Source organism: Culicoides brevitarsis, chromosome 2, assembly GCF_036172545.1.
Source record: "Culicoides brevitarsis isolate CSIRO-B50_1 chromosome 2, AGI_CSIRO_Cbre_v1, whole genome shotgun sequence".
Classification (NCBI taxonomy): Eukaryota; Metazoa; Arthropoda; class Insecta; order Diptera; family Ceratopogonidae; genus Culicoides; species Culicoides brevitarsis.
This window is the reverse complement of record NC_087086.1, coordinates 30,558,863-30,586,323: the sequence shown is the minus strand read 5'-3', so window position 1 is coordinate 30,586,323 and position 27,461 is coordinate 30,558,863. Positions and strand designations below refer to the sequence as shown.

At 29.4% G+C, this 27,461-nt stretch overlaps 3 protein-coding genes across 14 annotated transcripts in view; 1 reads left to right on the top strand and 2 right to left on the bottom strand.

The window, feature by feature from the left end:
• The window catches only part of LOC134832191 (glutamate-gated chloride channel), an 81,999-nt gene extending 58,221 nt beyond the window's left edge, over positions 1-23,778 (bottom strand). For 11 of the 12 annotated variants that reach the window (XM_063846140.1, XM_063846144.1, XM_063846146.1 and 8 more), the window contains exons 1-2: positions 23,660-23,767; positions 21,161-21,315 (exon numbers count right to left, since the gene is read on the bottom strand). The gene's annotated coding sequence lies outside the window, so the exon portion shown is untranslated. Of the gene's footprint in view, positions 1-21,160; positions 21,316-23,659 lie in introns of all 12 variants that reach the window. The other variant, XM_063846139.1, reaches the window with a different exon arrangement.
• LOC134828926 (zinc finger protein 227-like) lies at positions 14,985-17,192 on the top strand. The gene is made up of 2 exons (XM_063841916.1): positions 14,985-15,309; positions 16,465-17,192. The coding sequence occupies exons 1-2, from the start codon at positions 14,985-14,987 to the stop codon at positions 17,190-17,192; spliced, it is 1,053 nt and encodes a 350-aa protein (XP_063697986.1).
• Positions 23,779-25,882: 2,104 nt separating the features above from the next.
• LOC134828924 (odorant receptor 67d-like) lies at positions 25,883-26,806 on the bottom strand. The gene has a single exon (XM_063841915.1). It carries the CDS (start codon positions 26,804-26,806, stop codon positions 25,883-25,885), a length of 924 nt encoding a protein of 307 aa, XP_063697985.1.
• Between the last annotated feature and the right edge of the window lie 655 nt (positions 26,807-27,461).

Below are 27,461 nucleotides of genomic sequence, written 5' to 3'. Positions count from 1 at the left end.
GAAAATTTCGTTAAAAATTTTTTTTCAGCAAGTCAAGAAAATTTAGCAAACGCTCATGATAATTAATTTAAATTTTCAACAAATACAGAAAACAGACTAAGTTGATTTAAGATTAAAAATTTTTCATCAAGATGCACTAAAAATTGTTCAAATGACATGAAAAGTCTATCAAAAGCTCTAAAAATTATTTCAAAGCTTTGAAAAAATGGAAATTCTACCATAAAAAAATTCTACCACAAAAATATAAAAAAATTCAGAAAGTTGATGAAAATAGAAAAACTTTCAATAAAAGGTATAAAAATCCACATTTGAAGTCAAAAGAATTTATCAACAGGTCAAAAAAATTTAAATATTTAAAAATTTGTTCAAATGATCAACAAAAAAATTATATTTGTTAATTTTTCATTAAAAGAACCAAATAATTCATCTAAAAACTAATCAACAATTTGAATTTATAGAAAAAAGTTTAGTTTTTCTTCTATTTTGAATTTTCTTTTTTATTTTGATTTTCTTCTATCAAGAAAAGTTATTTTTTTTAAATAGAAGAAAAAAAATAAACTTTTTTTGATAAATTAAACTTGTTGATTAATTTTCGGATGAAATATTTGAATCTTTTAACGAAAATTTTAGCAATTAAAATTTCCTAATAGATCATTTGAGCAAAATCAAAAAATCCAATATTTCACATGAAAAAGCATTCAAAATCATTCTAAAGAGTCAAAATATCAAATAATGAATCTCTCAGAAAAAACTCGTAAAAAACGTTAAAATCCATCTTTTTTTTCTTATCAAAGCACTCCATTAATCTTCCCACAAAAAGCCTTCAACGTTAATTTTTTTGTCAAAATCTCTTCTATTTCACTTACTTTTCTGTCTCCCGTTTCAACTTGTCACCCGAACACGAACGATTAATTTTCCAAGGTGTCGCGTATTTTTTTATTTTTGTCACCGCAACACTTTTTTCCATGTAACAACGTTAAAGTAATTACTTTTTTACACATTTCAATCGCATTTCAATCTTGCCTTTTTACTTTGCTTGTCATGTGATATTATATAAATGTTATAAAGTTAATGCGATGTGCAAATATCGAGTGAGTAACGAACATGACACTCATCCGTGTTTACTTTTTTTTCGCTTGACTCGGAATTGACGCGGCGTCGCTTCAACATTAACTGCTTTTTTATGGGAAAATATTTTTTTGTGTGTTAAAGAAGGAAATTTTTCTCGTCATTCGGAGTCGCGTGTCAAATGTTACGCCAAAAGAAGACATAAGTCGCGATTAGAGATTAGAGAATGCCGAAGAACGGATTTTGCCAATAAATTGAGGGGAAATAATGACATGAGGGCTGCTTATCGCGACATTCATATGTTCCGGCGGGTAATTTAGATAAAAACAGACGAAAATTGCGAGCATTAATAACCTTTTCAAAAAGTGCACCATTTGGCTTCATTTAGCTTCACACTTCGCAACATGCGGCAAGAAAAGTGGGAAGGTGAAACAATAAGCGATTTATTTTTTTTTCGGTTTCGAATAATAAGCCGGATAAAAGTACGCAATACATTTGTCATTATTCTTCTTTTATTTTCGTGTTTCGCTTGCCTGCTTCTTCTGTTTCATACTCTTAAATTAAAGCAATGATCACCATAAAAAATTGCGAAGAATATCTGTAGAGAAGGCGAGTGAAGTTATAATAATACATCAGTACAACCCCGAGAAACGTGAGACGAATTTTTATGTGTCTTTACGAGTTGCACGTGGATAACAATTTTGTTTTCCTTTTTTTTTAAAACAAAAAAAAAATACTTGAGCAAAAAAGGAGGAAGAACATTGCTCAATGATTTGTGTTGTTGTATATTTTTCGTTTCATCGAACTTTTCAGGGTAATTTGGTGCGAATTATTGGCCGAGGATGGATGAGAAATGCGACGATAATCAATATTAATAATATTTTATTAATAAATTGATTGCAAATTCACAGATAAAAGCTTAAAAATTTTGATTCTGTTGAAAAATGGAGACGCCTGGTATTTTATTTTGAAAAGGTATGCAATGCATTTTACATAAGACGCCATTTTGTGTACTCAAAAGTACAAAATAAGCTTTTTTACAACTTTTCCTTTCCAATTTCCTACTTCATTAATCAAAAAGAAAAACTTTTTCGTCAATTTTTGTTCATTAATTAAGATTTTGCTTTGATGCACCGCAGTCTTGTTTTCATCATCTTGAAAAAGTTTCGATCTGACATTTAAAATGATTCTTTTGGGAATGAATTCAAAAGTTGAGCAACACATAACAACATATTTTATGTACTTTTTATCGTGAACGAGCACACGAGTCCCGTATAAAATGTAATATAATAAAAAGAAGTTGGAAAACAGTTTAAGCTGATAAATGTAATGGAAAACATAAATCTTGTAAGTGTCATGCAACCGATGTTTGTTTGTAATATAAAGAATTGCAAAAGAAAAAAAAAATTCAGAGGAAAAAGTACCGAAGCCACTATCTTGCCTTTTTTGTCGGTGCAGAAAAAAACCTCAAAAAGTACTTGTAAAAGTTTCTTTCTTTTGTGACTCAACTCACATGAAAAAAAAAAGTTCAACTATTGAAGGCAAAAAAGAACTTTTTGGGACAAAAAAAACATTTGAGTGAGTCAGACATGTGTTTCTGTCATAACTTTTACAAAAAGAAACCAAGCAAGAGTAGTGTGCATTCAATCTCATTAGAGACTTGTGAAGAGTCTCTTTTTTACCGTTGTGGGTAAAAAAAATAAATAAAAAAAGTTTAAAGTCTGCAATGATATATTTTTGTAAGATGCACATAAAGTTTTCCCTAACGAGAAACTTAAATTAAGGCACACAAAAAAAAATAAGTTTTTCGTCGTATATTTTATCATCTGATTATCCTGAAGAGTATCGTATATCGACGACCACAACGACCGCAAATCCATTACTCTAGCAAGACAATTTCTTTCTATTACGACAGTCACGTCGTTACAGAGTTAAAAGTGCGATTTTTTGAAAGAATTTACAATTTTTTTTTTATTTTTGTTATTTTTAGAGAAAACTGATGGATTTTTAACTTAAATTTATTTATTAATAAAATAAAATAATAAAAAAAATAAATTAAAAATAATAAATAAATAAATTAAAATAGGTTTTTTAAATTTTTTAAATTAATTTTTAAAAATATATGTTAATTGCAAATTAATTTCTTTAATTTTTTTAAAATAATAAAAAATTAAATTAAAAATAAATTTAAATAAATGATCATTATTGTAAATTGTAATTAAATTTAATTAAATAAAAATAATAATAAAAATATAAATTTTATCAAAAAAATATTTAAAAAATAAAGTTATAAAATTAAAAAATATTCAAAAGTTATAAAATAAAAAAAAAATATTATTGTATTATTGTAATTATTTTTTTTTTTATTTTAAATTATTTAATTTTTTTTATTTAATTTTAAAAACGAAAATATATATAAATGCAATTTAATTTTGTTTTTTTAAATTTAAAAGTTATTTTTTTAATTTTTTTTAAAATTCTTAAGCTTAAAATCATTGAATGTTTTTAACGAAATAAAGGTAATTTAAAAAATTTTTAATTCAAATTATTTCATGAATTTACCAATTTTAAGCTTGAGAATTTACAATTGATATATTTTTATTTTAAAAAATAATTTAAAAAGTTTAAAAAATATAATGAGCATTTATTTTAATTTATTTTTAATTTAATTTTTTATTATATTATTTTATTATTATTAATAAATTAATTTAATTTAAAAATCTATCAGATTTCCTCTAAAATAAAAAATTTTCAATTCTTTCAAAAAATCGCAGCTTTAAATTGTCATTCATTGCAATAAGCTTCATTTGCCAGTTGTTACAATTCACATTTTCTTTAAATTTCTTCATCTTCATCTCGTTTCATCTTGTCATCTCGACACTTAGAGAGAGCATTGGAAGAAAACGAAGCAACGAGTTCATTCAATTTATCATCGTTCTTTCTTTTGTACTGCCAAACGGTGTCAGGTGACATAATAGACAATGTCAAATTGATAAACAAGGCACTCTCTCGAGAGAGATGGAGCGACAAAAATTGTTTTACCATAAAATAATGAGAAAAGTAATCTTGTTACGGTTTTACATATTTTTTTTCTTTCCCGGATCCGATCACTAATGGAAGCGACGCATAACAAGCAAAATTGATTGATGCTTCATTGACTTGAACTTTTCGAACAAAAGTTAATTGATATCGACAAGCAATTATTTATTGACAAGCGACATCTAGCGGAAAAAAATTAAATTAAAATTTTTTGACGCCATCTTGTCCTAAAAAGTAGCAAATAAGGGATTAAAATGATACTTTTTACTTATTCAATTATCATAATTGCATCTGTTTGACAAATATAAACTTTTTTTTGTATAAAATAAAAAGTTGGGGATTTCTTGTGCAATTTAGGTAGCGAGATGAGCAACCAAACGACAGATGCCAAAATAAATATGAAATAAAAAGTTTATTTAATAACAAGAAAAATACTTCTCGACACAACAGGAGCAAAAAAAAATATCAATAAAATGCAATTTGATGCCAATGTTTGCCAACAACAGAAATGCGACTCCACTTTAGAATTTTTTTATCGCAGTAAACTTTTGCTCCACATATCGGAAGAGAGAAAGATCAATTTTCAAATTACAACAACAATTTCGACGACAAGAAATTTCAAAGTTTTCAATTTCGCACCATTAAAGAAATACACAAAAAAACGAGTTTATTGCATGCGTTCAGCCATAAAAACTGCAAGAAAAGCCGTTTGGCGTCATTTGCTGAATAATAATAACAATAATTATCAAGGCAGTTAAAAAAGCGGCGCAAGCAGGCGTATTTACATACAAAAGTGATTGAAAAGTTGTGTATGACCTCAAAAAAAATTGTTATTATTTAATAAGTTTTACGACTTTCGCGCGCTGGTTTTATGATTTTTTCGTTCGTTTTGCGGGAGAAAATGTGTCATGAACGAGCGCCATGCCGATTTATTTGCTTTAGACGAAAATTATGGTAATTATTAACACTTTTAAGCTGCATTTTTAGAATAAATAAAGAAATTTTTTCCATGTTAAAGGCAGCAAAATAACAATAATCAAGGTGGTTAACGCGTAATTGGCGTGGCAATTGACATTAGATGCAATTTTGAAATGCATTGTTCTCGATCATGATGGGTGGTTTGGAAATTTGCATGCAATGACATTTAGTAGGAAATGTGAAAGGTTTATTGTGTTTTTTTTTTAAAAAGTGATAATTGAAAAACATTTTTATTTAAAAAGTGAAAAAAAATTACTGAAATTGATGAAAATAATGGAAAAAGGTAAGTTTTCTTCATTAAATTTAATAAAATTATTTGAAAAATTTTGTAAAGCAACATTTAAAGGAGGCACCCGGTAATTTTCTATAATTAGGCATAAAACAAATGAACAAAAACAGAAGAAAAATCATTAAAAATAATGAAAGTAATTTGTTTTTCTGAAAAATGGAGTGTTCGAGATTGAAAATTTTTTAAGTAAAAAGATAAATTTACTTTCAATTTTTCGTTTCGAACTGATTTGAAAATTTTTCTTTCTTTAAATAATTAAAGAAGAAGTTCATTTTTTGATTGAATTAGCGAAAAAGCAATCTGCAAATTTTTTAACGTATTTTTTTGAATTGACAGATTTTGATTTTTGTTCAAATCTGTAAAAAATTTACAAATTATAAAAAAGTTAAAATGTAAAAACAATAAAAATTTAAATTTTCTTTGAAGTTTATAATTTTTTACAAATTAAAGCAAAAATCAAAATTTGTCAATTCAAAAAAAAATCCGTTAAAACTTTTCTGCTAATTTAAACTACCGTAATGTAGAGAATTCTAAGAGAAAAAAACCGTTAAAACTCAAATAAAACGAAAAATGTAGATAAATTAAGAGAAGGCTAATATTGAAGTTAAGGGAAAACGATTTCTCTTAAATTTTTGACTTTTTTAAGTATTTTTTTCAACAATTTTTAGTTGTATTTTCAATGTTTTTTTACATTAAAATGATAATTTTAAAATAAAAATATATAAAAATACAAAACTAGTTGAAATTTCAACATTTTCAGAAAAAAATTTAAAAAATTAAAATTTGAAACAAGAAAATGTTAAGAGAACGAGTTTTGACTTCCATTTTCGTTAAGAGAACAGATTTTTAATTTCTCTTAGCATTCTCTACATTACGTTATTTTTTTTTTTCAACAAATTGTCTTTTAAAAAAATCATTAAAATTCTAAAAAAAAATCTTAGATTTAATTTCTCAAAGTTTGAATTCAAACCGCTCCAAAACATTAGAGAAAAGCCCACAAATCACGTCCCACTATAGTTTAAAATTAAACCTCTCCAGTTCATTGCTTTTCACGCCCCATCGCCATAACTTGCAGTGCGAAAGCCATTAATTTTCTCAACCACTTCAAACCCCATTTTCAAGTCGACCAAAGCAGTTCTTTAAATCTCCAATGATTTGCACGTAAAAAAGTCCTCTCAACTTCAATTAGAAAGCAAACGTAAAAAAGTCATTTTATTCCTACCTTTCCCCGAAAAAAAATTTTTTTTTACCACATTTTATCAAGCATAAATGAATAAATATGTTACTGCAGTACTTTTTGTTCAAACACACGTTCAACTGTACTCTTCGTCGTATACTCAAACGCGGCCATATTTAACTGTATTTTGGCATGAAAAACTTTTTTTGTGTGACAGCTCACTAGAAAAAAATTGTTAAATTCGTACGGCTCAAATTTATTGTGAAAGTTTATTTAAATTGAGCTACAAAAAGGCACTTTTATGATTACTAAAGACGATTCCCCTTCTCATTTTCTACAGAAAAAGACGAGAAACTTGGATAATTTGATGGTTTGGAAAACAATTCAGGTAAGCATTAATTATGACGATACGCAAAAAAAAAAAAGTATGAGTCACGAGCCATTTTTCAATTAGCAAGAAACTCCCAATTATGAAAATGAAAAGACGATGATTGAATTTCAATTAAAAAAAACTACGACCTTCTGTATAGCGAACAATGAGCAACATTGTTGCTAATACTGAGTGTTAAACGTATCTTCGCTTCCTTTCTTTTGTGTTGCGCTGAATTTCCACAAATTTTTTACACAACAAGAGTCTGTAAAATGCTTTTGAACACGCAACGTAGTTCATTCACTGTTGCTCATGGTGTCCTCGTCGTCGTCGTCAACATCGTATTATCGGTAAATTATTTCAATTTAGACAAGAATCGTGTACATTTTTTGTTTCTTTTTTTTGATAAATACAAAAATGAGTCCAAATACCTCATTTTTTGTAATTTTTTTAGTGCAATCTGTAACAATTTTAATATTTATTGCATAACTTACTCCATCCAATTAATTTTCGTTATACATTTCTCACCAGTTGAACAATATGCCAGCAAACAGTGTCCTCTAAAAAAATTTTTTTTTTTTAGTTCAAATGCCATGCCATCGGAAACTTTGAATAAAAAAAACAATGGAATGTTTTTTTTACCGAGTTTAGTTCATAAATCCAGCAAAAAATAGTATTTTTAATACTCGACTCGGGCAGGCGGGTAAGCAAGCATGTGTCTGTTAAACATCGCTTAAGGAAATACATTTTTAGTATTTTTAGCAATTTTTGCCATTTTTTTTTATCAAAAAAACGTGCACAATATTGCCTGTGTTGTGTTACAAAAATAGTGAGACTTACTGCGCGACGACACACATGCAGGCAGGCCTAATTTATGTTTTGACAATAACAAAAAGTAATAAAAAAAAATTTCTGTGAAATGAACAAATCAATAAAATTTGCATTCGAGTATTTTTGGATTAAACCATTTATAGCTCGTTTGGGCATGAAGAGCATTTTACATGTAAAACGTTGACAAATGGTACAAGTCTGTCCAAAAAAATTGGCTCGAATTCCGCTCACGTTGTCTCCTGTGTTAACAGTTTCGGTGAAAAAGGACAAATGAATACAAAACTACTTTTTTCTGTTGTTGTTATAAATAAAACATAAAAAAAATATTAGCTGCAAAACAATAAAAAAAAACGAGGAGGAACCGAGAGCAACATTGTTGCCAATAAATTCTTCTTGTTCAGCATATTTTTGCAAGCTCAAATAAATTGTAACAAAACCTGAAAGAGTTACATAATGTATAAATTTCCTGTGCTGCCAGCGTTGCTCCTCTGTTCTGCTGCGTCTCCTCATTTCACTTGAAACTGTCGCTCGTGTCATTCATTCAAAGTTGGGTGTGTGTACGTGATTGTTGTAGCAAAATGCCGCTGGATCCGAAAAATGCAATCAGAGAATCAAGCGATGGGATTAGTTAAACGGATAAAGGCAATTATTATGCATCAATCATTCATAAATTGCCGGATTCGTTTGATTTTTTTTTATCGGGATATTTATAAATGATGAATCCTTGAACTTTTTGTGATGCACTTTTTATAAAATGTTGAAACGTAAATAAATAAACAAACAAGTCACATTTCATTTTCATATGCATGATTTTTTGGATACAATTGCAGCAGTGGAGTAGAATTTCATAAGGAGATAGAAAAACTGGTAAGTTTTTGATTTTTTTTTTGCAGGATAAAACTCTAATTCAACAAAGGAATCAAATAGTTACTATTGAACAGGAGTTGCGGTTATGGTAAGTCTTAACTAAATATTATCCATTTCAGAACCAAACTTCCATCATGTTTAACTTTGTAGATTGTTCGAAAACTGTATGAGTAAATAACTTTTGTTTATTGAACAGCAAGCTTAGAAGTAGTATGAAAACAAATAGAATTGGAGATAAAACGAAATTTACAACGATCGAAATCGAACACTTTGGTAAGTATTTTATTTACTGAAATAAGAGATTAAATTATAGAAATTATGCAAATATTGCAGAATAAATACATGATGCAAAACTATTTTACATCCAAAGCGAAGTTAATCCAAAAATATAACTTAAAAATTGTTGATTCAGCAAAATCTAACATTTCATAATACGCAAAAGTGTGAAATAACGAAGCTAAGGAACTAACTATTGTCATCAATTGGAAAGGAAAAAACTCCACAAGAACACTGATGAATATTTTTGAACTTTTGTAAATTTGAGCTTGAAACTTACATCTAGTATTTTAATACGGTTAGTGAACATCAAGAAAATGCTGTTGAATGAAACGAAGCACCATCATCACTTCGAAACTCTGTACAACTTTCATGGAAGAGCAACGCGAAACTCGAATGATCTGCACGTCAATTCGCGGAAAACGGAGGCATGGCGCCAATCACAAAAGCGTCTGTCGAATTCAACGCACTTGATGACGCACTGAAAAACACTGGTTCTCTAGAAATTTTTAAGAATGAATTAAAACGAATTATCCTCGAAGAGAACGATATCTTCCATGAATTATCTCCGTTTAAGTTTTTGAATTAAGTAAATAGTATGTGATGTATTGTTTAATTTGTTTTTGACGAAAATGTTATGTTCATTGTATTAAGTAAATTAATGTTAATTTTAGAACGAACGATGTACCTTATATGAAAAATTGTGCTCCACACACGATGTTATGGGAGTAAGGAAAAAAATATTTGATTTAAAAAAAAATCGTAGTTGCAAGAAAAACTACCAGAAAAAATATCGAAACTAGCGAAAATTCAAACTACAATGAGATGTGAATGTCCTTTGATACATGTTCAAACAATCCATAAAGGCAAATAAACCATTCAAAACCCTTGCTTATAAAAACAAGATCGAAAAATGAAAAACTCAACATGTGACATTCATCAACCTAAACTAACCAATGGTTACGCAAATACAACAATGGGAATATACTTTGTCACGTCCCAATGGGACATCAATTTTTAATGCAAACGGGTTTGTCAATGACTACAACATAAAAGTGAAAAATAACAAAGTTATGTTTGATTTTTAATTTTTCATGCAGTTATTGAAAAGCAAACTGTTTGTTTTATAATATCCAATTGAATTATGTAATAAGGATGTAATATGATAGGGCGTAGATAGAAATCATTACCTTCCTGTAAAAGAATTCAATCTGCTAAAATGTATCGACTATCAAAAAACCATCGACAAAGAGATTCAATCCAACCCCCTTAATATAGACAAAACGCGCCGCCACTGCATTCAACAATTCAAAAACTCAATTCAAAGTCCATTTAAACTCCTATCGCAACATGAAGATTATTGCAATTTAAATCCATCTGTGTGTGTGTGCCGAAAAAGCGTATATATTTAAGCTGTCATTTTATTGTTTTATACAGAAATTCCATCCATTTATTCATGAATAAACAACAATTCCATACACTCATACATCTGAGAGAGCAAGAGATGAGCAAATATGCAGTAAAACACATGAAATAGTTGAAATAATTGTGTGTGAAAAGTGCCTGTTGAACTTCTTTTGAATGAATTTCCGAACATGCATAATCAATTTAGTCGGAAAAACATTTTCGGAGCACAAAATTATAACAAAAAAGGCAAACAAGTCACTTAAAATAGTTATTTTAAGGCAATTATTTATCAAAAAGCATGACAAATGAGGCACAAAAATGGACCGGCCATTAAATTTTCATTATAAATATCTTAATTTGGTTAAATAATTAATCTGCTAAAAGGTTTTCCGCCTTTTTTCTCTCTGTACAACTCTGTAACCCCCATTCAAAGTTCACTCAATGGAAAACTTTTATTTTAAAGATAAATGAGCCAATTTACGAAATTTCACCTCAAACTTTGTTTGCGTGATAAATGCTGTAAAATTTATTTAAATCACAAATAATGGTCGGTGCGTTCAATCAAAACAAACGACGATGAAAGTGACGACTCCTTGTTGGCGAATTAAATCGTGCTCAGTTCATCTGTTAAGGCTTATCATGGGGATTTTACTCGCAAAGCCGATGTTCACACGTTAAAATCTTTTTTTATGTGTATTGAAATGGTCTTTTGAGAGGAAGTGAATTCACGAAAATGATCGCATTCATAAGAACTGCCTTCCGATTCGCTACAATTTCCACAGAAGCACTTTTCAGTAGAGGATAAACTCAGATCTTCTTCGTTCGACAACGATGCGAATGGAGCTTAACGGATCTGAGGAAATTGAAAGAGGAAATATAATAAAAAATATGGCAGTATATAATGCGGAGTTAACATTCATTTTTGATGTTGACGGGTCGATTCATCGATGAAAGTGCTTGAAAAAAAATGTTCGAGCACAGAAAATTTGACGATGAAATAACTTCAAAAAATTAATCAAAAGTGATTGGTTTTTTTTTCGTGAATCTCCCGCTTGAGATTTATTTTAAAATATTTTCTCTTTCTTGTTCTTGACTAATAGCCAATTTCTACAAATCTTTGTGCAACACAACACGAAAAAATAGAAGGATTTTGAACGTTGTTTTTATTTATTTTTCGTTTTATGTGATTACACTCGAATGTAAAATAAAATAAAATAAAAATAAGAAATATCGAGAAAAGATAAAATAAAATGCATTTTCGACAAATAGAATAAAAATAAATGAATACAATGAGCAATGAAGGTCGATGGCAGATCATAAATAATAACGAGACTTTAGCGTCTTTTCATAAAAAAATACTTTTTGACGTTAAATTTGTCATTTTTTGTCAACTTTAATAAATTTTCATTCTTATGAAAAATAAAAAAAAAAAGGTAAAAATTCCCATTATTCGATATCAGTCGATAAAATGAGTCTCCAGAGTGAATTATATGGAGAAAAAAGTTCAAGAAAATGTCTCTAAGAGAAAGAAATTATCTTTCAAACTTTATATTTTGAAGTGCTTTTATATGTCATTAGAGACCTTTGTCCTAGAAAACAGTAATTTTCTCATCGATATTATTGATTTTAAGACCAAACTGCAATTTTATGTATTTATAGCCTCAAGTAGTAAATAAAAGTTGGAAGAAAATGTCTTGCTTTGTAAAAGTAAAAGTTAGACATTCAAGAAAAAAAATGAATCGAAGACTCAAGAATTCATAAAAAAATAATTTTTAAGAAATTTTTGTATTAAAAAAATATTTTTTTAAATTTTTGGGTCAAAGACGAGCAAAAACGACATAAAACCGCTCAATTCTTAATTTTTCTTTGAAAAAATGCATTTAAACTTGAAACAACAAAAACATTGAAAGATGGTATTTTTCTAAAATCTCAACAAACAACCTACAAAATTACTTATTTTTCCTCATTATTTGTAGAAAATGAGAAAAAATTCGAGAAATTCATGCCTTGACCATGACATTAAAACGACACATCGTTGCATTTCTGTTCAGAAAAAAAAAGAAAATTTTCTCATCACCGACAACGACTGCAAAAAAAGCTGCAAAAATCAAACAAAGAACAAAATTACCGGTTATTAGATCATCACACCCATTAAACCAGCACAAAGAATGCGACAATTGAAGCACAAACAAACAAACGGAGCAAACACACATTACATAACAATGAGCTAAAAAAAATACGTGTGATGACATCGACGGTTTTTTCAGATGAAAAATTCAAAAGTTTTTAATTAAAAACGTGATAAAGCCATTTTTTCGATGAATTACTAGACACTTGAGACTCGAAACTTTTAGTTGTTGACCAATTTTTCAGTTTTACCCGAAATAGACACATACATTGCATGTCGGCGCCTGCGATCGATTTTTTTTTCTGTTCCGTACAAAGTGTACAAATGGGGAAATACGCGACCTATGTTGCCGCACCACCGACAAAATGGTAACAAAACAGCAACAGTAAAAGAAGTTAGACCGACAGAAAAGTTGAATAGCGTAACATTTTTTTCGTTCGTTCGTTCGTCGTCGTCGTTGTTGTTGTTGTTGTTGTACATAAGAGCTGAATGTTTGTCGTTTTTTTTTTGCTTCTTGCATGCACTGTCTTTATGCCTTCCTTGCGACGTCGTGTATGAGGTTGAAACAACATCATTATCCGGCAAACACACATACTCACATGTATCATGTTTATTATCATTCCGTTCGTATTTTATAGAAAATTTGAAGCATATTGAAACATAGACAGAGTTACATGACAAATGCCACACCCTTAACTTCTTGCACACTTCTACCAGCTCGTTCGCTTGCCACGAATGAAAAGGACGACTAACCTACATTTTTTTTTTTGTGTTTGACTTAATGACGACGAGTCTCTTTCTCTGTTCATTCAATATTAAAATTACCATTTATAACAAAAAAAAAATCTTTCTTCCTTGCACACACACACAAAATAATTGCAAAATCCATGCATTTTGAAAGAGATAAATGAGCTGAAACCGTATAAAATATACAGTGCACCGAAGCAGTCTGTTATTATTATTTTTATTATTCAGACACGTTTCGCAAAAGCCACAGACGATTTTGCCACATTCCGACCATTTATCGAAAAGAAATAAAGTGAACGTTCCATTGGGCTTTTGATACAAAATTTATAATTCTACCTGGGTCTCTTCCGCTTCTTTTACTCCGTTTTTCCTCAGTGCTTCCCGCAAAATCACATACTGCATGTTGCTGCCTCTTGCAACTGAGCAAAGAAGAAAAAGACGACGACCGAGATATCGATTCCCATGGGAAATTCATGTAACATCTTTTCACATGTGCGAGGCAAGGCACGAAATATGCAAGGAGAAAAGATTGAAAGACGGCAGGATAATGAGAAAATTATTGCATATCTAATGAAATTTAAGGAAGAAAAGGAGCAGCTTTGTTGTCCCAAGATAATGGTTAAAAGATGGAGCGTCGCAGTGAGGATGTTCACATTGCGAAAATGATGCAGAGTTCAAACTGCATTTTGTGTCATTTTTGTGATGGTTTTTTGAGTTTCGATGGATGGAGATGATAATGGTTCGCACCGCGGTCTCTCAAGGAGTTCTATACTGCCCTATGGGGAAAAACGGGCCAAATTGATCCCTAAAGGGAATTTGTTCTATTAAGGTTTCAATCTGATCCCTTTAGAGACCAAAAATTCCCTTAAGGGATCAATCTGACCCGTTTTTCGCCCATAGTCATCCCTCAAAATTCACTCTAGTAGGTCTCAAAGGGTTTCTAAAAGATCTCAGTAGGTTTTGAGCACGATTAGAGTCAGAAAGATTTTTCATGATTGTTGAGAACAAGAGCTTTGATTTGAACAGGCAAGTGTTGAATTATACTATTTTTAATCCACGTTTGTTCCACTTGAAGATTAAAGAAGGAATGAATACTAATTTTGATATTCCAATAAAAAACTGTTAAACACGGATCCCTATGATTAGTTTCCTTTTTTTCATAACGCCATTAACGTTGATCGTTAACACGTAAAAATGATTTCGAGTCTCGAACCGACGACCTTTTTGTTCATCAGTCAGATACGTTAACCGCTGTACTAAGCTATTTTTGATTTTTTCGTTTTTTTGATCATGAGGATGAGTCATGATGATGCACTAAAGGTTTCTGTCTTCAAATGACAAAACTATATAAAGAACACTGTCTAAGAATTACGGTTCAGTATACTTCCATTGTTAAACCGAAAATAGTCGAAAAATGGCAAAACCGAAACAAAAAAATATTTGTGAAATCTGCAATAAATCTTTTACATTAAAAGGCAATCTTGTGCATCATTTGAAAATTCATCAGAGTGAGTCACTCAAAGATCATCCAGACAGTAGGAAATGCAAGTATTGTCCTAGATACTTTTTGAAGGAAAATCTGAGAGAACATTATCAAAAGCAACATAAGCCACGGAAATGTGAGGATTGTGGAAAAATTTACTTCAGTGAAACGACCTTCAATTATCACAAAAAAACACACGAAGAACCCAAATTTATTTGCGACATTTGTGGGCAAAAAAGTACAATTAAAGCTGCGTTAAAAAGACATATGGAAACAATTCATCTAAAAATTGCGGACAAATCAAAGTGTGAAATCTGTAACAAAATGATAATGACATACAAGATGAAACTGCACATCCAACAAACTCATGAAAGGAAATTAAATTTCAAATGTGACATTTGCAAAAAAGGCTTTCGAGGAGCAAGAGACTTACAAAATCATCTGGCTTCGAAACACTTGGAAAAGAAACTTTACAAATGCTCAATTTGTGACATCTCAGTTTCAAGTAGCGGTCACTTAAAAAGGCACATTGACTCAGTTCACGAGAGAAAAGTTGTCGGAAAATGTAAAATATGCGCCAAAACATTTATACATATGAACACCTTTCGAATTCACTTGAAGAAACATGAAAAAATTGAATATTTTACTTGTGACTTGTGCAAGAGATCTTTTTCTGAAAAAGGAAATCTAAGAAGACACATGAAAATTCATCTCAATTAGCTCGGCAAAGATCATCCTGAAAGTAATAAAAGGAAATATTCTACTAAATTTGTCCTAAAAGAACATTACCAGAAATATTTGAGAATTTTTTTTTACAAAAATGAAAATTAAATATTTAATGGCTCAATAATCCGATTTTAACTCGCTAATAATTGTGAAAATTCTACTTTTTAGACCTAATTCTATTATTTATACGTTTATTACAATTAAATATATTTTTGCATCAGAAAGATGAAAGTTTTTGGCTGCAAATCATAAAATTTACTCAAAGTTTCATTTTTCTAAAAACATTTTCTCAAAAAACCAACAAAAAGTTGGAAAACTGTTAAGAAAACACTTAGGGCCTATATTTTACTTTTAGGGTCTAAAAAAGCCCAAATTTCCCACTGGGTGCATTTTGTGTCATTTTTGTGATGATTTGTTGAGTTTCGATGGATGGAGATGATAATGGTTCGCACCGTGGTCTCTCAAGGAGTTCTATTGTACTTCATACTGTGAAATCGTAAGCTTGGATCTTAGCTTTTTACATGACATTCCAAACAGGCGCCCTCAAAATTCAATCAACGCTCCCAGTAGGTCTCAAAGGGTTTCTAAAAGATCTCAGTAAGTTTTGAGCACGATTGAAGTCAGAAAGGTTTTTCATGATTGTTGAGAACAAGAGCTTTGATTTGAACAGGCAAGTGTTATACCTGAATTATACTATTTTTATCCACGTTTGTTCCACTTGACGGTTAAAGAAGGAATGAATATTAATTTTGATATTTCAATAAAAAAAACTGTTAAACACGAATTCCTATGGTTAGTTTCCTTTTTTCATAACGCCGTTAACGTTGATCGTTAACACGTAAAAATGATTTCGAATCTCAAACCTTTATGTTCATCAGCCAGTTTGTGGATCAAGAAGATGAGTCATGATGATGAACCAAAGGTTTCTTTACTCCAAACGACAAAACTATATAAAGAACAATGTTTAAGAATTTCGATTCAGTATAGTTTTATTGTCAAAACGAAAATAATCGAAAAATGGCAAAACCAAAACAAACAAATACTTGTGAAATCTGTAATAAATCTTTTACACTAAAAGGCAATCTTGTACATCATTTGAAAATTCATCAGAGTGAGTCACTCAAAGATCATCCAGACAGTAGAAAATGCAAGTATTGTCCTAGATACTTTTTGAAGGAAAATCTAAGAGAACATTATCAAAAGCAACATAAGCCACGGAAATGTGAGGATTGTGGAAAAGTTTACTTCAATGAAATGTCCTTCATTTATCACAAAAAAACACACGAAGAACCAAAATTTACTTGCGACATTTGTGGGCAGAAGAGTCCAACTAAGCTGGTGTTAAAGGGACATATGGAAACAATTCATCTAAAAATTAGGGAAAAATCAAAGTGTGAAATCTGTAACAAAATGATAATGACATACAAGATGAAACTGCACATCCAACAAACTCATGAAAGAAAATTAAATTTCAAATGTGACATTTGCAAAAAAGGCTTTCGAAGAACAAGAGACTTACAAGATCATCTGGCTTTGAAGCACTTGGAGAAGGAACTTTATAAATGCTCAATTTGTGACATCTCAGTTTCAAGTAAAGGTCACTTGAAAAGGCACATTACCTCAGTACACGAAAGAAAAGTTGTCGGAAAATGTGAAATATGCGCAAAAACATTTATACATATGAACACCTTTCGAAGTCACTTGAAAAAACATGAAAAAATTGAATATTTTATCTGTGACTTGTGCAAGAGATCTTTTTCTGAAAAAGGAAATCTAAGAAGACACATGAAAATTCATCTCAATTAGCTCGACAAAGATCATCCTGAAAGTAATAAAAGCAAATATTCTACTAAATTTGTCCTAAAAGAACATTACCAGAAATATTTGAGAAATTCTTTTTACAAAAATGAAAATTAAAGTAAATTAAATATTTAATGGCTCAATAATCCGATTTTAACTCGCTAATAATTGTGAAAATTCTACTTTTTAGACCTAATTCTATTATTTATACGTTTATTACAATTAAATATATTTTTGCATCAGAAAGATGAAAGTTTTTGGCTGCAAATCATAAAATTTACTCAAAATTTAATTTTTCTAAAAAAATTTTCTCAAAAAACCAACAAAAAGTTGGAAAACTGTTAAGAAAACACTTAGGGCCTATATTTTACTTTTAGGGTCTAAAAAAGCCCAAATTTCCCACTGGGTGCATTTTGTGTCATTTTTGTGATGGTTTGTTGAGTTTCAATGGATGGAGATGATAATGGTTCGTACCGCGGTCTCTCAAGGAGTTCTATTGTACTTCATACTGCGAAATCGGAAGCTTGGGTCTTAGCTTTTTACATGTCATTCCAAACAGGCGCCCTCATAATTCAATCAGCTCTCCCAGTAATTCTGAAAGGGTTTCTAAAAGATCTCAGTAGGTTTTGAGCACGATTGGAGTCAGAAAAGTTTTTCATGATTGTTGAGAACAAGAGCTTTGATTTGAACAGGCAAGTGTTATACCTGAATTATACTATTTTTATCCACGTTTGTTCCACTTGACGGTTAAAGAAGGAATGAATATTAATTTTGATATTCCAATAAAAAAACTGTTAAACACGGATTCCTATGATTAGTTTCCTTTTTTTCATAACGCCGTTAACGTTGATCGTTAACACGTAAAAATGATTTCGAGTCTAGAACCGACGACCTTTATGTTCATCAGCCAGTTTCGGTTTGTGGATCATGAAGATGAGTCATGATGATGAACTAAAGGTTTCTGTCTTCAAATGACAAAACTATATAAAGAACACTGTTTAAGAGTTTCGGTTCAGTATAGTTTTATTTTTAAAACGAAAATAGTCGAAAAATGGCAAAACCAAAACAAACAAATATTTGTGAAATCTGCAATAAATCTTTTACATTAAAAGGCAATCTTGTACATCATTTGAAAATTCATCAGAGTGACTCACTCAAAGATCATCCAGACAGTAGGAAATGCAAGTATTGTCCTAGATACTTTTTGAAGGAAAATCTGAGAGAACATTATCAAAAGCAACATAAGCCACGGAAATGTGAGGATTGTGGAAAAGTTTACTTCAATGAAATGTCCTTCATTTATCACAAAAAAACACACGAAGAACCAAAATTTACTTGCGACATTTGTGGGCAGAAGAGTCCAACTAAGCTGGTGTTACAGAGACACATGCAAACAATTCACCTGAAAAATGTTGGTCAATCAAAGTGTGAAATCTGTAACAAAATGATAATGACATACAAGATGAAACTGCACATCCAACAAACTCATGAAAGAAAATTGAATTTCAAATGTGACATTTGCAAAAAAGGTTTTCGAATTGCAAGAGACTTGAAAGATCATCTGGCATTGAAACACTTGGAGAAGGAAATTTATAAATGCTCAATTTGTGACATCTCAGTTTCAAGTAAAGGTCACTTAACAAGGCACATTGACTCAATTCACGAAAAAAAAGTTGTCGGAAACTGTGAACAATGTAGCAAAATATTTACAAATAGGGACAACTTTCGATATCACTTGAAAAAACATGAAAAAAATCAATATTTAAATGAATAGTTCAATTTTTTTTTTGATATGTGCAAAATATTTTACCATAAATTTTATTACAAATTTTAATAAATTTTTTTATTTAATAATATTTTCTTAAATATTTTTCATATTATTTACCTAGTTCCTAAATTTTTAAAAGACACAATTTTATATTTGAAGAAAAATAAAATATGTTAATAAATGTATGCTAATTTTCTTTGCATTTTTAATTTTTTTGTTTTTTTTATCCTCTTTGTCAAAATAAAAACAAGGATGTTTTACATCGATTTGACCTATACCTTATGGCATATTTTTTTTTAAATTTATAAATAAGCTTTAATGTAAAGATTTTGTGTTAAAATTAATTTTCTTTAATATTAAACTTAAACGAAATTCAATTCTTTTTTTAAAAACTTCTATAAAAAATTCTTCCTGAGCTGAATTCAACATTTTCCCGCAAAATAAAAACCAGAAAACTCTCTGCTTCAACTGAACATCGCATAAAACGAAAGTAGTCATTATTTTACATCAAAACACAAAACATTGTTACAACTTTTTACGCATATAAATGCAAAAATTGCTACCGCTCGTCATGGGGTATAGCACATGGAAAAAACATTGGTCAGGTGTTCGTTATTCCATTACATTATCTCTCCTTCCTCAAAACGTTTTGGATTTTACATTTTATGTTACTTTTCGCTTCGTCAAACACGCTCGTTGCAACAACTTTACTTTTTTCCATGTTTCCATGAAAATCAATAGATAATTAAACGGTTAAATTTAGAAAACGTGGAAGGAAAAACTTGCTTGTGTTAAATAAATGAATATAAAAAGGTAGCAAAGACGCAGAAAAAAAATTATCATGAAGTCGATTTTTTTTTGTATTCATAATTCATTCGTTTTACGATTGCGACAATGTTGGTTTCGTTTGTAGTCGTTTCAATAAAAAATGATGTATTAGAACAACTACCACTAATTTTGTCGTTTTTCTGTCGAAGCGAACAATCGAATAGCGAAAAAAAGCGGAAAATTATGGAAAAAATTTGCTTTGTCTGATAAGAACATCCTTCTTTAATGTATCTGGAAAATTGAATTTTTTTTTCGCTGTAACTGGCACAGTTAACGTTGCTTGCTTGCTGCTAACAAAAGACGTGAAGCACTGACAGACGCCCTTTGTTTCATTAATTTTATGGAGTTCTCTCTAACTGCCCAGTGGGAAATTGTGGATTTTTTTGAGACCCTGTAAATTTTAAAATAAGACCCTCTGAATTTTCATAGGATTTTTTTGTCATATTTATTTTTTATTAAGAAATATTAAATAAAAAAAAATTTGAAAAAATTTAAAAATTTATATTTTTTAAAAAATTCATAATTTTAAGAAAATAAATACAAAAAATAAGAAAAATTTAAAAATTTTATTTTTTAAGAAAATAAAAATTAAGAAAAAATTTTTAAAAAAAATTCTAAATCTTTTTTTTTATTTTTTTGAGGAAAATAAATATTTTGAAAATTTAAAATTTTAATTTTTTGAGAAAAATAAATATTTTAAAAAATTCAAAATTTTAATTTTTTGAGAATATTAAATAAAAATTATTAAAAATTTAAATTTTTATTTTTAGAGAAAATAAAAAAAAAATTTAAAATTAAAAAATTTTATTCTTTTAGGAAAAATAAATAAAAAGTTTGAAAAAAATCATATGAAAATTAGCAAAGTTTATTTTTAATCCCTCAGGGTCCCAAAAAAAAATTAATTTATTCCCACTGGGATATCATACATCCAAACGACAACGACGAGGTAGAGAGAAAAAAGGAAAATTGGATTTGAATTAACATAAAAAATTATGAGAGGATACATTTTCAGGTCGTTCAGCGCTCAACTTATTCAACAGCGGAAATTATATCTCGCGTTGTACACTAAAATAACAAAAAACGACTCATTACACTATTTCCTCCGAGCACTCTTATTTCTCACAGGCACCTTTAATACGAGCATTAAGTGCAAAATGTTCGCAAAATATAAAATTAAACCGCACTCTGGATCCAAACTGACGAAAAATGGGGAAACGACAAATGTTAACGACTTGACAGACGTTCCGTTCGCTCGATGTAAATCATTAATTACGGAATTTTATAGCACGGTCTTTGATTGAAGGGATCATGTGGAGACGACTGGCTCATTAAAATTGCATGACATGACAAAAAAGAAATAAAAAACAAGTTTACTTACATTCAAAAGTTGTTCGATGATGGATTTGTTTGTTTTTTTCCGCAGCACTCTTCGTGTGTCAATCAAATATCCAGTCAATGATTGAGTTTGTTTTTACTTTTTTTTTATTTATTTATTAAATATTCATTAAATTCTTCAATTTTATGTATTTTACACTGAAAACATTAAGAAAAAAAAATGTCACACAAAAAAAAATTATTACAACGAAATATTTATTTATAATTTCTAACTAGTAGAAACAACACGCGAGTAAAAAAATTTTTTTTTTCGTTCTAAACTTTTTCTTTTAAGTTATTCGTTCATTTATTTATTTATTTGATTTTTTTTTCGGTTTGTACGACGACTCAGAGGCACGACGACACAAGCTTGCACAATATTTACTAAATATATTTTTTGTCTCACATATGATGATTAAAATTAGAAACAACAATTTTTACTCAATTTTTTAGACCACTGCTGCGGACTAGGTTAATGTCGGCCATGTACAAGAAAAAAATGCTTGTCTCTCGTTAAAATATTTATTAATTAAATTTGGATTATTTTTCTGTGATTTTTTTCGTCGTCGTCGGTTTAACGTAGGTCGATGTAATATGCAGCGAATATGTGTGAAGGGAATATTTTTTTTTATTATAATAACGATAATAATGAACGGGGGAACGATCAATCAATTCGATAGATGGATGAGTAAGTAATGGAAAAATTGTTTTTTTTTTCTTGTATCATTTTTTTTCTTGTTCGCTTTTGTGAACGAAGGTGGGAATATTATGAAATATTAAAGAGAGATCACGATGTGAAATAAATATATTCGGCGAATGATGGACTTAGAATGAGATTTCAATGGCAGCTTAGTGATAAATGTCACCATTGAACTCGAATTTGAACTTGAATCCATCAATAAAATGGGCTTTTAATGGGATTCGAAAAGTGAAAAGAGTGGAAAAGTTGCTCAATGAGTGTTGAAAAAATGAATTTAAGTCAAATTATGAATGTTACAGTGATTTTTTGACGCTCATAAAATAACATAAAAATGATTTAAGATGATTTTATGTGGTTTTTTTTAAATAAAATAATTGAATAAAATTATTTCAGTGAAATTTTGCTCAAAATAGTTGACTTTTGTTTGTTTAAAATTTCAGATTTTTTTTTAAGATTTTCTTTAAAAAAAATTGTAAAATTATTTTTTTAATTTTTGAAAAAAAATTTAATTAAATTAAAAATTTTTAAAAAAAAAAAAAAAAAAAATAATAATTAATTAAATAATTTTAATTAAAAATTTTTTTTAACCTTATATTAATTAAATATTAAATTATTGAATTAATTAAATTAAATAAATTAAAATTAAATTATTTAAAATTATTTTAAAATTAATTAAAAAATTAATTATTTAAAATTTAATAAATTTAAATTAAATTATTATCATTAATTGAAATTAAAATAATTTTTTTATTCATTTTTTTCTAAAACAATATTAATTTTTTTTAATTAAATCTTAGAAATTATAAAAAAAATGAAAATTAATTAAAACAAATTAATCGAAAGAAAAAACATTTTTTTCCAATTTTCGATTTTTTTTTTCTAAAAAAAATAAAAATTAGCTCAAATTTTCTTCAAAAAATTCATATTCATGTAATAATTAACTACAATCCAAAAAATATCAATTTTCCAAATAAAAAATAATTATTGAGCATTGATCAACCGACACTTTCCCATCCCACTGTGCGCCTTGTAAATAATTCATTTTATCGGTTTTTCTCTGTATAAAAACCACTTTTTTAATTATTCATTTTTTCCTGTATTTCAGCGGACTTGTAAAAAAAAGTACTTCAGTATCAACACATTAACGAGTTAATTTTCGACCACAGTCCTTGTTGTTTCACATTTTAATATCCGATATCCACACTATTTGTCCATGTAAAAATTCTCGTTTTAAAACCATTAAATTCACATTAATTTTTTCCACTTTATTATTTTTTTTTCATTCATTTTAATTTGATCCGAAAGGTAATTATTATTATTTATAGATTAATAGAACTCGATTTTTCTTGTATTTTTATTATTTTATTTTTTTTTTACCTCTCCCTCTCTCTCTATTATTTTTTTTTTCTTACACTTGCATCACCAATTTTTTTTTCTTTATTTTTTCCTCGATGAAATATAGATTTTTGTGTTCGAGTTTTTTATTTGGTTAATTATTTTATCGTTATATTTTTACTCCGCGCGTAATGAATAAATAAGTAAGTTTTTCTATTTTTCGACAGTCGGGCACGCCGCGTATATATATTGTTTAACAAAAATTTTCCGAACGTAATAATAATAAATTTAACGACGTTTTCTTCTACAACAATAAATTTTGAATGCACTTTTGCTCGTCGGTCGTCGTCGTTCGTAAATAAATATTTTCTATCAATTCAATTATTTATTAATAAATTATATTATTTAATATGAGTAAGAAAATTATTTATTATTATTATTTTTTTTTTTGTTAATTTTAACCGTTACACTCTCTCGCGTTCTCTTCGCCGTATGTCCGTGCGTGTAACAAGAATTTTATTAAGGAATCTATAGATGCTTGTAGAACGACTGTGGACTCTACTCTTGATTATTAGAATGTTTTCCACATGAAAATCCGCAGCGAACTGATTCAGTAAGAACTGTTCTGCATAAGTTATACCACAGTTATGCGATTAATTCTAGAATTTCCCGGTAGAGGGCGATTTATCGCTAAATAGAATTTTCCACGTACGTACGAAGAAAATCTCTGTGTGGGAAAATCGTTCAAAATTACGAGGAAAAACAACCGTTACACAGGTAGATGAACGTGTGTCGGACATGCGCTGCATATGTGTGCATGCAAGAGAGCTAATAAATAATTTACATCGGTTCTTATGTTCCTTTTATTATTACTGTTATTGGTAACATGAAGACATTGGCAAAGCGGGAGCTTTTCGGTATATTTAACGAGGTGATAGAATTTTAAACTTAAAGTACCGAGAGTACTATTAAACTACGACGGGGTAAGTAAATTTGTCATTCCTCGGTCGTTGTTTCAAAAAAAAAAAAATATGAAGATATTGAAAAAAAATTTATGGAAATCATTTTTGATTAATATTTCATTCAGTTTGATAAAGTTTTTTTCTGTTGTTTTTTCTAGGTGAATTTCATATTTTTTTTTATTTTCTTCGTTGGGGGAGATTATCTTAAGACGTGTTTCATGCATAAAACATTGCGTTCGACATGAGACGATCATTAAAGCAGAGGCAGGTGGCGGTTTGACAAGCATCAAAACAACAAAGAAAGATGATGATTTTCAAAAAAAAAAGTTTTCTTTGTTGTTTTAATGAACATGAAAGGCGAAATCAATATCAGGTCTACCGAAGTAGTTGTTAACTGTTGGCTATAAAGATTAAAAATAAATTAAATTTTCTTTTTAGGTAAGTTTTGTTTTTGGTTTAGATATGTACAAATACATATCAATGACAAAGGTATGTTAAAAAAATTTTTTTTGGTATCAATTTTTTTGGCATTGAATTTTACGTTAAAAACAAGAAAAAAGTCTTATTCTTAAACTTTAATATTTTTAGATTTTTTTAAGCCTCTGAGGATTTATTAAATTATTTATTTTAATGTTAAAAGCGCTCTAAAGTTTTTGAAGTTAAAGTAAGAATAATCATTTGTTTTTTGACCTAAAAATTCAAAAACCGTACAGTTTGAATACAAAAAAATCGAACTTCAAAAAATTTTCGAAGCTTCTTCCCTAACTAATAATTTGCTTTAATTTAATTAAATATTTCACGACAATAGTACATTTGATCCACAATAGTTTCAGTTCAGATTTGTCATATTAACACATGGATTTGACAAGGTCACTTCAATATATGAAGAAGTTTCTTTGTTACGAATCACTTTCAAATCATAACGAAGATTAACAACGTTAATTATTTTGTATAGATGTAATATATTTTGTTTCATTAATATGAAAGAATATTCAATATTTTGACAAAATTTAAAATTTTAAAGTAATTTTGTAGTGCTTTGAAATTTAAAAAATTTCAAAATTGTTCAAAAAATTATTTTTTCCAAGAATTTTGATGTCTGTCACATTTTTAAATTTAAATTTTCACTAAAAATACCAACTTCACATTTTCATACTCCTCAGCGCATTATCGTATGATTTATTAAAATTTTTCAAATGGAATTTAAAATTTTATTATTGGGTTTTCCAACCATATTAAGGCATCTTCAGAAAGGTTGTGAAGGTCTAGCATTGTCCCGTTAAAGCGTGTTAATAAGCATTCAAAAATTAAATGTTCCATTGTTTGAATTGATCCGCACTCGCATCTTGCATTGTCTGTTATTCTCCATTTATTTAAAAGATATTGACATCTTCCATGGTTACTTCTGACACGGTTCAATTTCACCCATGATTCATGATTTAAGTTAAATCCTGCAAGTTTTTTATTTGGATCACTTATTAAGTTTTTATTTATGACATTGCAATTTTCCTATTCGTTAATCCATTCCATTGTTGGGTTGTAGTTTTGTTTTTCAAATGTCCATAGTGGTTTTTTTTAATGTTGTATCAGGTAGATTTTGACGGAAATTATACAGAAGTGAATTTTTATTTCTTTCACATTTAACATAAAATTTGTTTATTGCATCTTGTCTTCTTATTTTTGCTGGAACAATGTTAGCCATAATTACAGACAGACAGACAAACAGATTTTAATTTTCAACTTCTCTCAAAATCATCAAATACGAATAAATTCCTTTGTAAAATCGCACAAATGTATCCAAATTCAACGGAAGTCTTCCGTACAACGTCAATCGATCGCAACTTTGCGTATGAGCCAAGAAAAAGCAAAAATTCTTCTGATCTTTCACAGTCATCAAGTACCATGGAACATCATAAGTTTTTGCCGAAAATTTTTCCAACTTTACATCAATGATCGTACCCAAGGCATCAATCGTAAAGACAATAAAAGTTCCCGAAATCACGATATAATAACCAGGTATCCAAACTTCTTGCATCACAATAAACAGCGCCAAACAAATTTGAAATCCGAAAAACATGTGATCCGTCATTTGCTGATACGAGAGCAAATCTTCCAAGTTATCGAGGAACTCTATGGTGCTCTGATGATCTTCGTAGATGTCTCGCAAGGTTTTCACGAGGATCTCATCACTTTTGTTATCCTTCCATTTTTCGTGATTATTTCGAATGTACTCCGCCAAAGCCGTAACTCGCTCAGATAAAATGTCGATTTGCGAGCAAAGTGATACAAAAAGTGTCAAAATTTGGAAAGTAACTGATGCTATACCAATTATTGAGAAAAAAATACAAAAAGCGTGAAATACCAAATGCATCTCAAAGCCCGGATGTTTCCTGTAATCCACCAAGGGCAAATATAGTTCAGCAGCGACAATCATCTTGCCCGTGAAAGCGTAAAAAATGACAGGAGTACATATCCACAGCGTTCCGAAGCAACTAATGGCAGCCAAGCTACAAATCATGAGTGTCCGTAAAAGTCGAAAATACCAACAAAGTATCGGAAATGCCACAGCATCATGTTCCCATTTTCGCGTAAAGTCAAATACCTGACCGAGAACTTCGAGTCCTATATCGTGGTTTACGACAATGAGATGCATTCGCTGGATCCCAAGTACCGGAAAAATGATGAGACATGCTGTCTTGATGATTTCCAAAAAATTTTGACGATGCTGGTAACCGTAGAATAAATAGGCGAAAATTGAAAAAACAATATAGAAGAGCAGGTGAAGAAAACGCCAGCCAATTTTCCAGTTTGCATTGAAATAATCACCGATCACTAAATCACCAAAGTATTTGATCACTTTTGTCGTAAAATTCAGTATTTTAGACGGCTCCAGATCCCTTGGGGGATTTTTTGAGGACTTTGGAAAAAATCGAATGACTGTCATTGTCAAAGGCTTAAAACTGAATGAGCTTAATTTAAGTTGGCAAATACTCTGTGTGAAAATTTTCAAGGTCGTTTAATCGAAATTGACCCATTTCTCAATTCACAAAATTCATTAAAAATTCGGAAAATTCCCTTCCAACTAATTCATTTTGCTTAATGATTCAATTTTATTTTCCACGCGCGTAAAAATCAATCTAATTGCCTTCTCATTCCTTCCTTTCGCTTTCCTTCCACGCTGCTGCTCCACAAATATTTGCCTATCAAATTAAATACTTTTTTTCCAGCAAATAACGAGAAACGGCCTTATTTACTCACCAAACGTAGTTTTTTTTCTATCGCAGCGTATTTAAAGGGAAAGTAAAATC

Excerpts from the sequence above, each read along its gene's own strand:
- LOC134828926 (XM_063841916.1), top strand. The coding sequence starts at position 14,985 with ATGATAATGACATACAAGATGAAACTGCACATCCAACAAACTCATGAA. Across the intron at positions 15,310-16,464 it reads AAAAATTGAATATTTTACTT|GCAATCTTGTACATCATTTG; the intron begins GTGACTTGTGCA and ends TTACACTAAAAG.
- LOC134828924 (XM_063841915.1), bottom strand. The coding sequence starts at position 26,806 with ATGCATCTCATTGTCGTAAACCACGATATAGGACTCGAAGTTCTCGGT.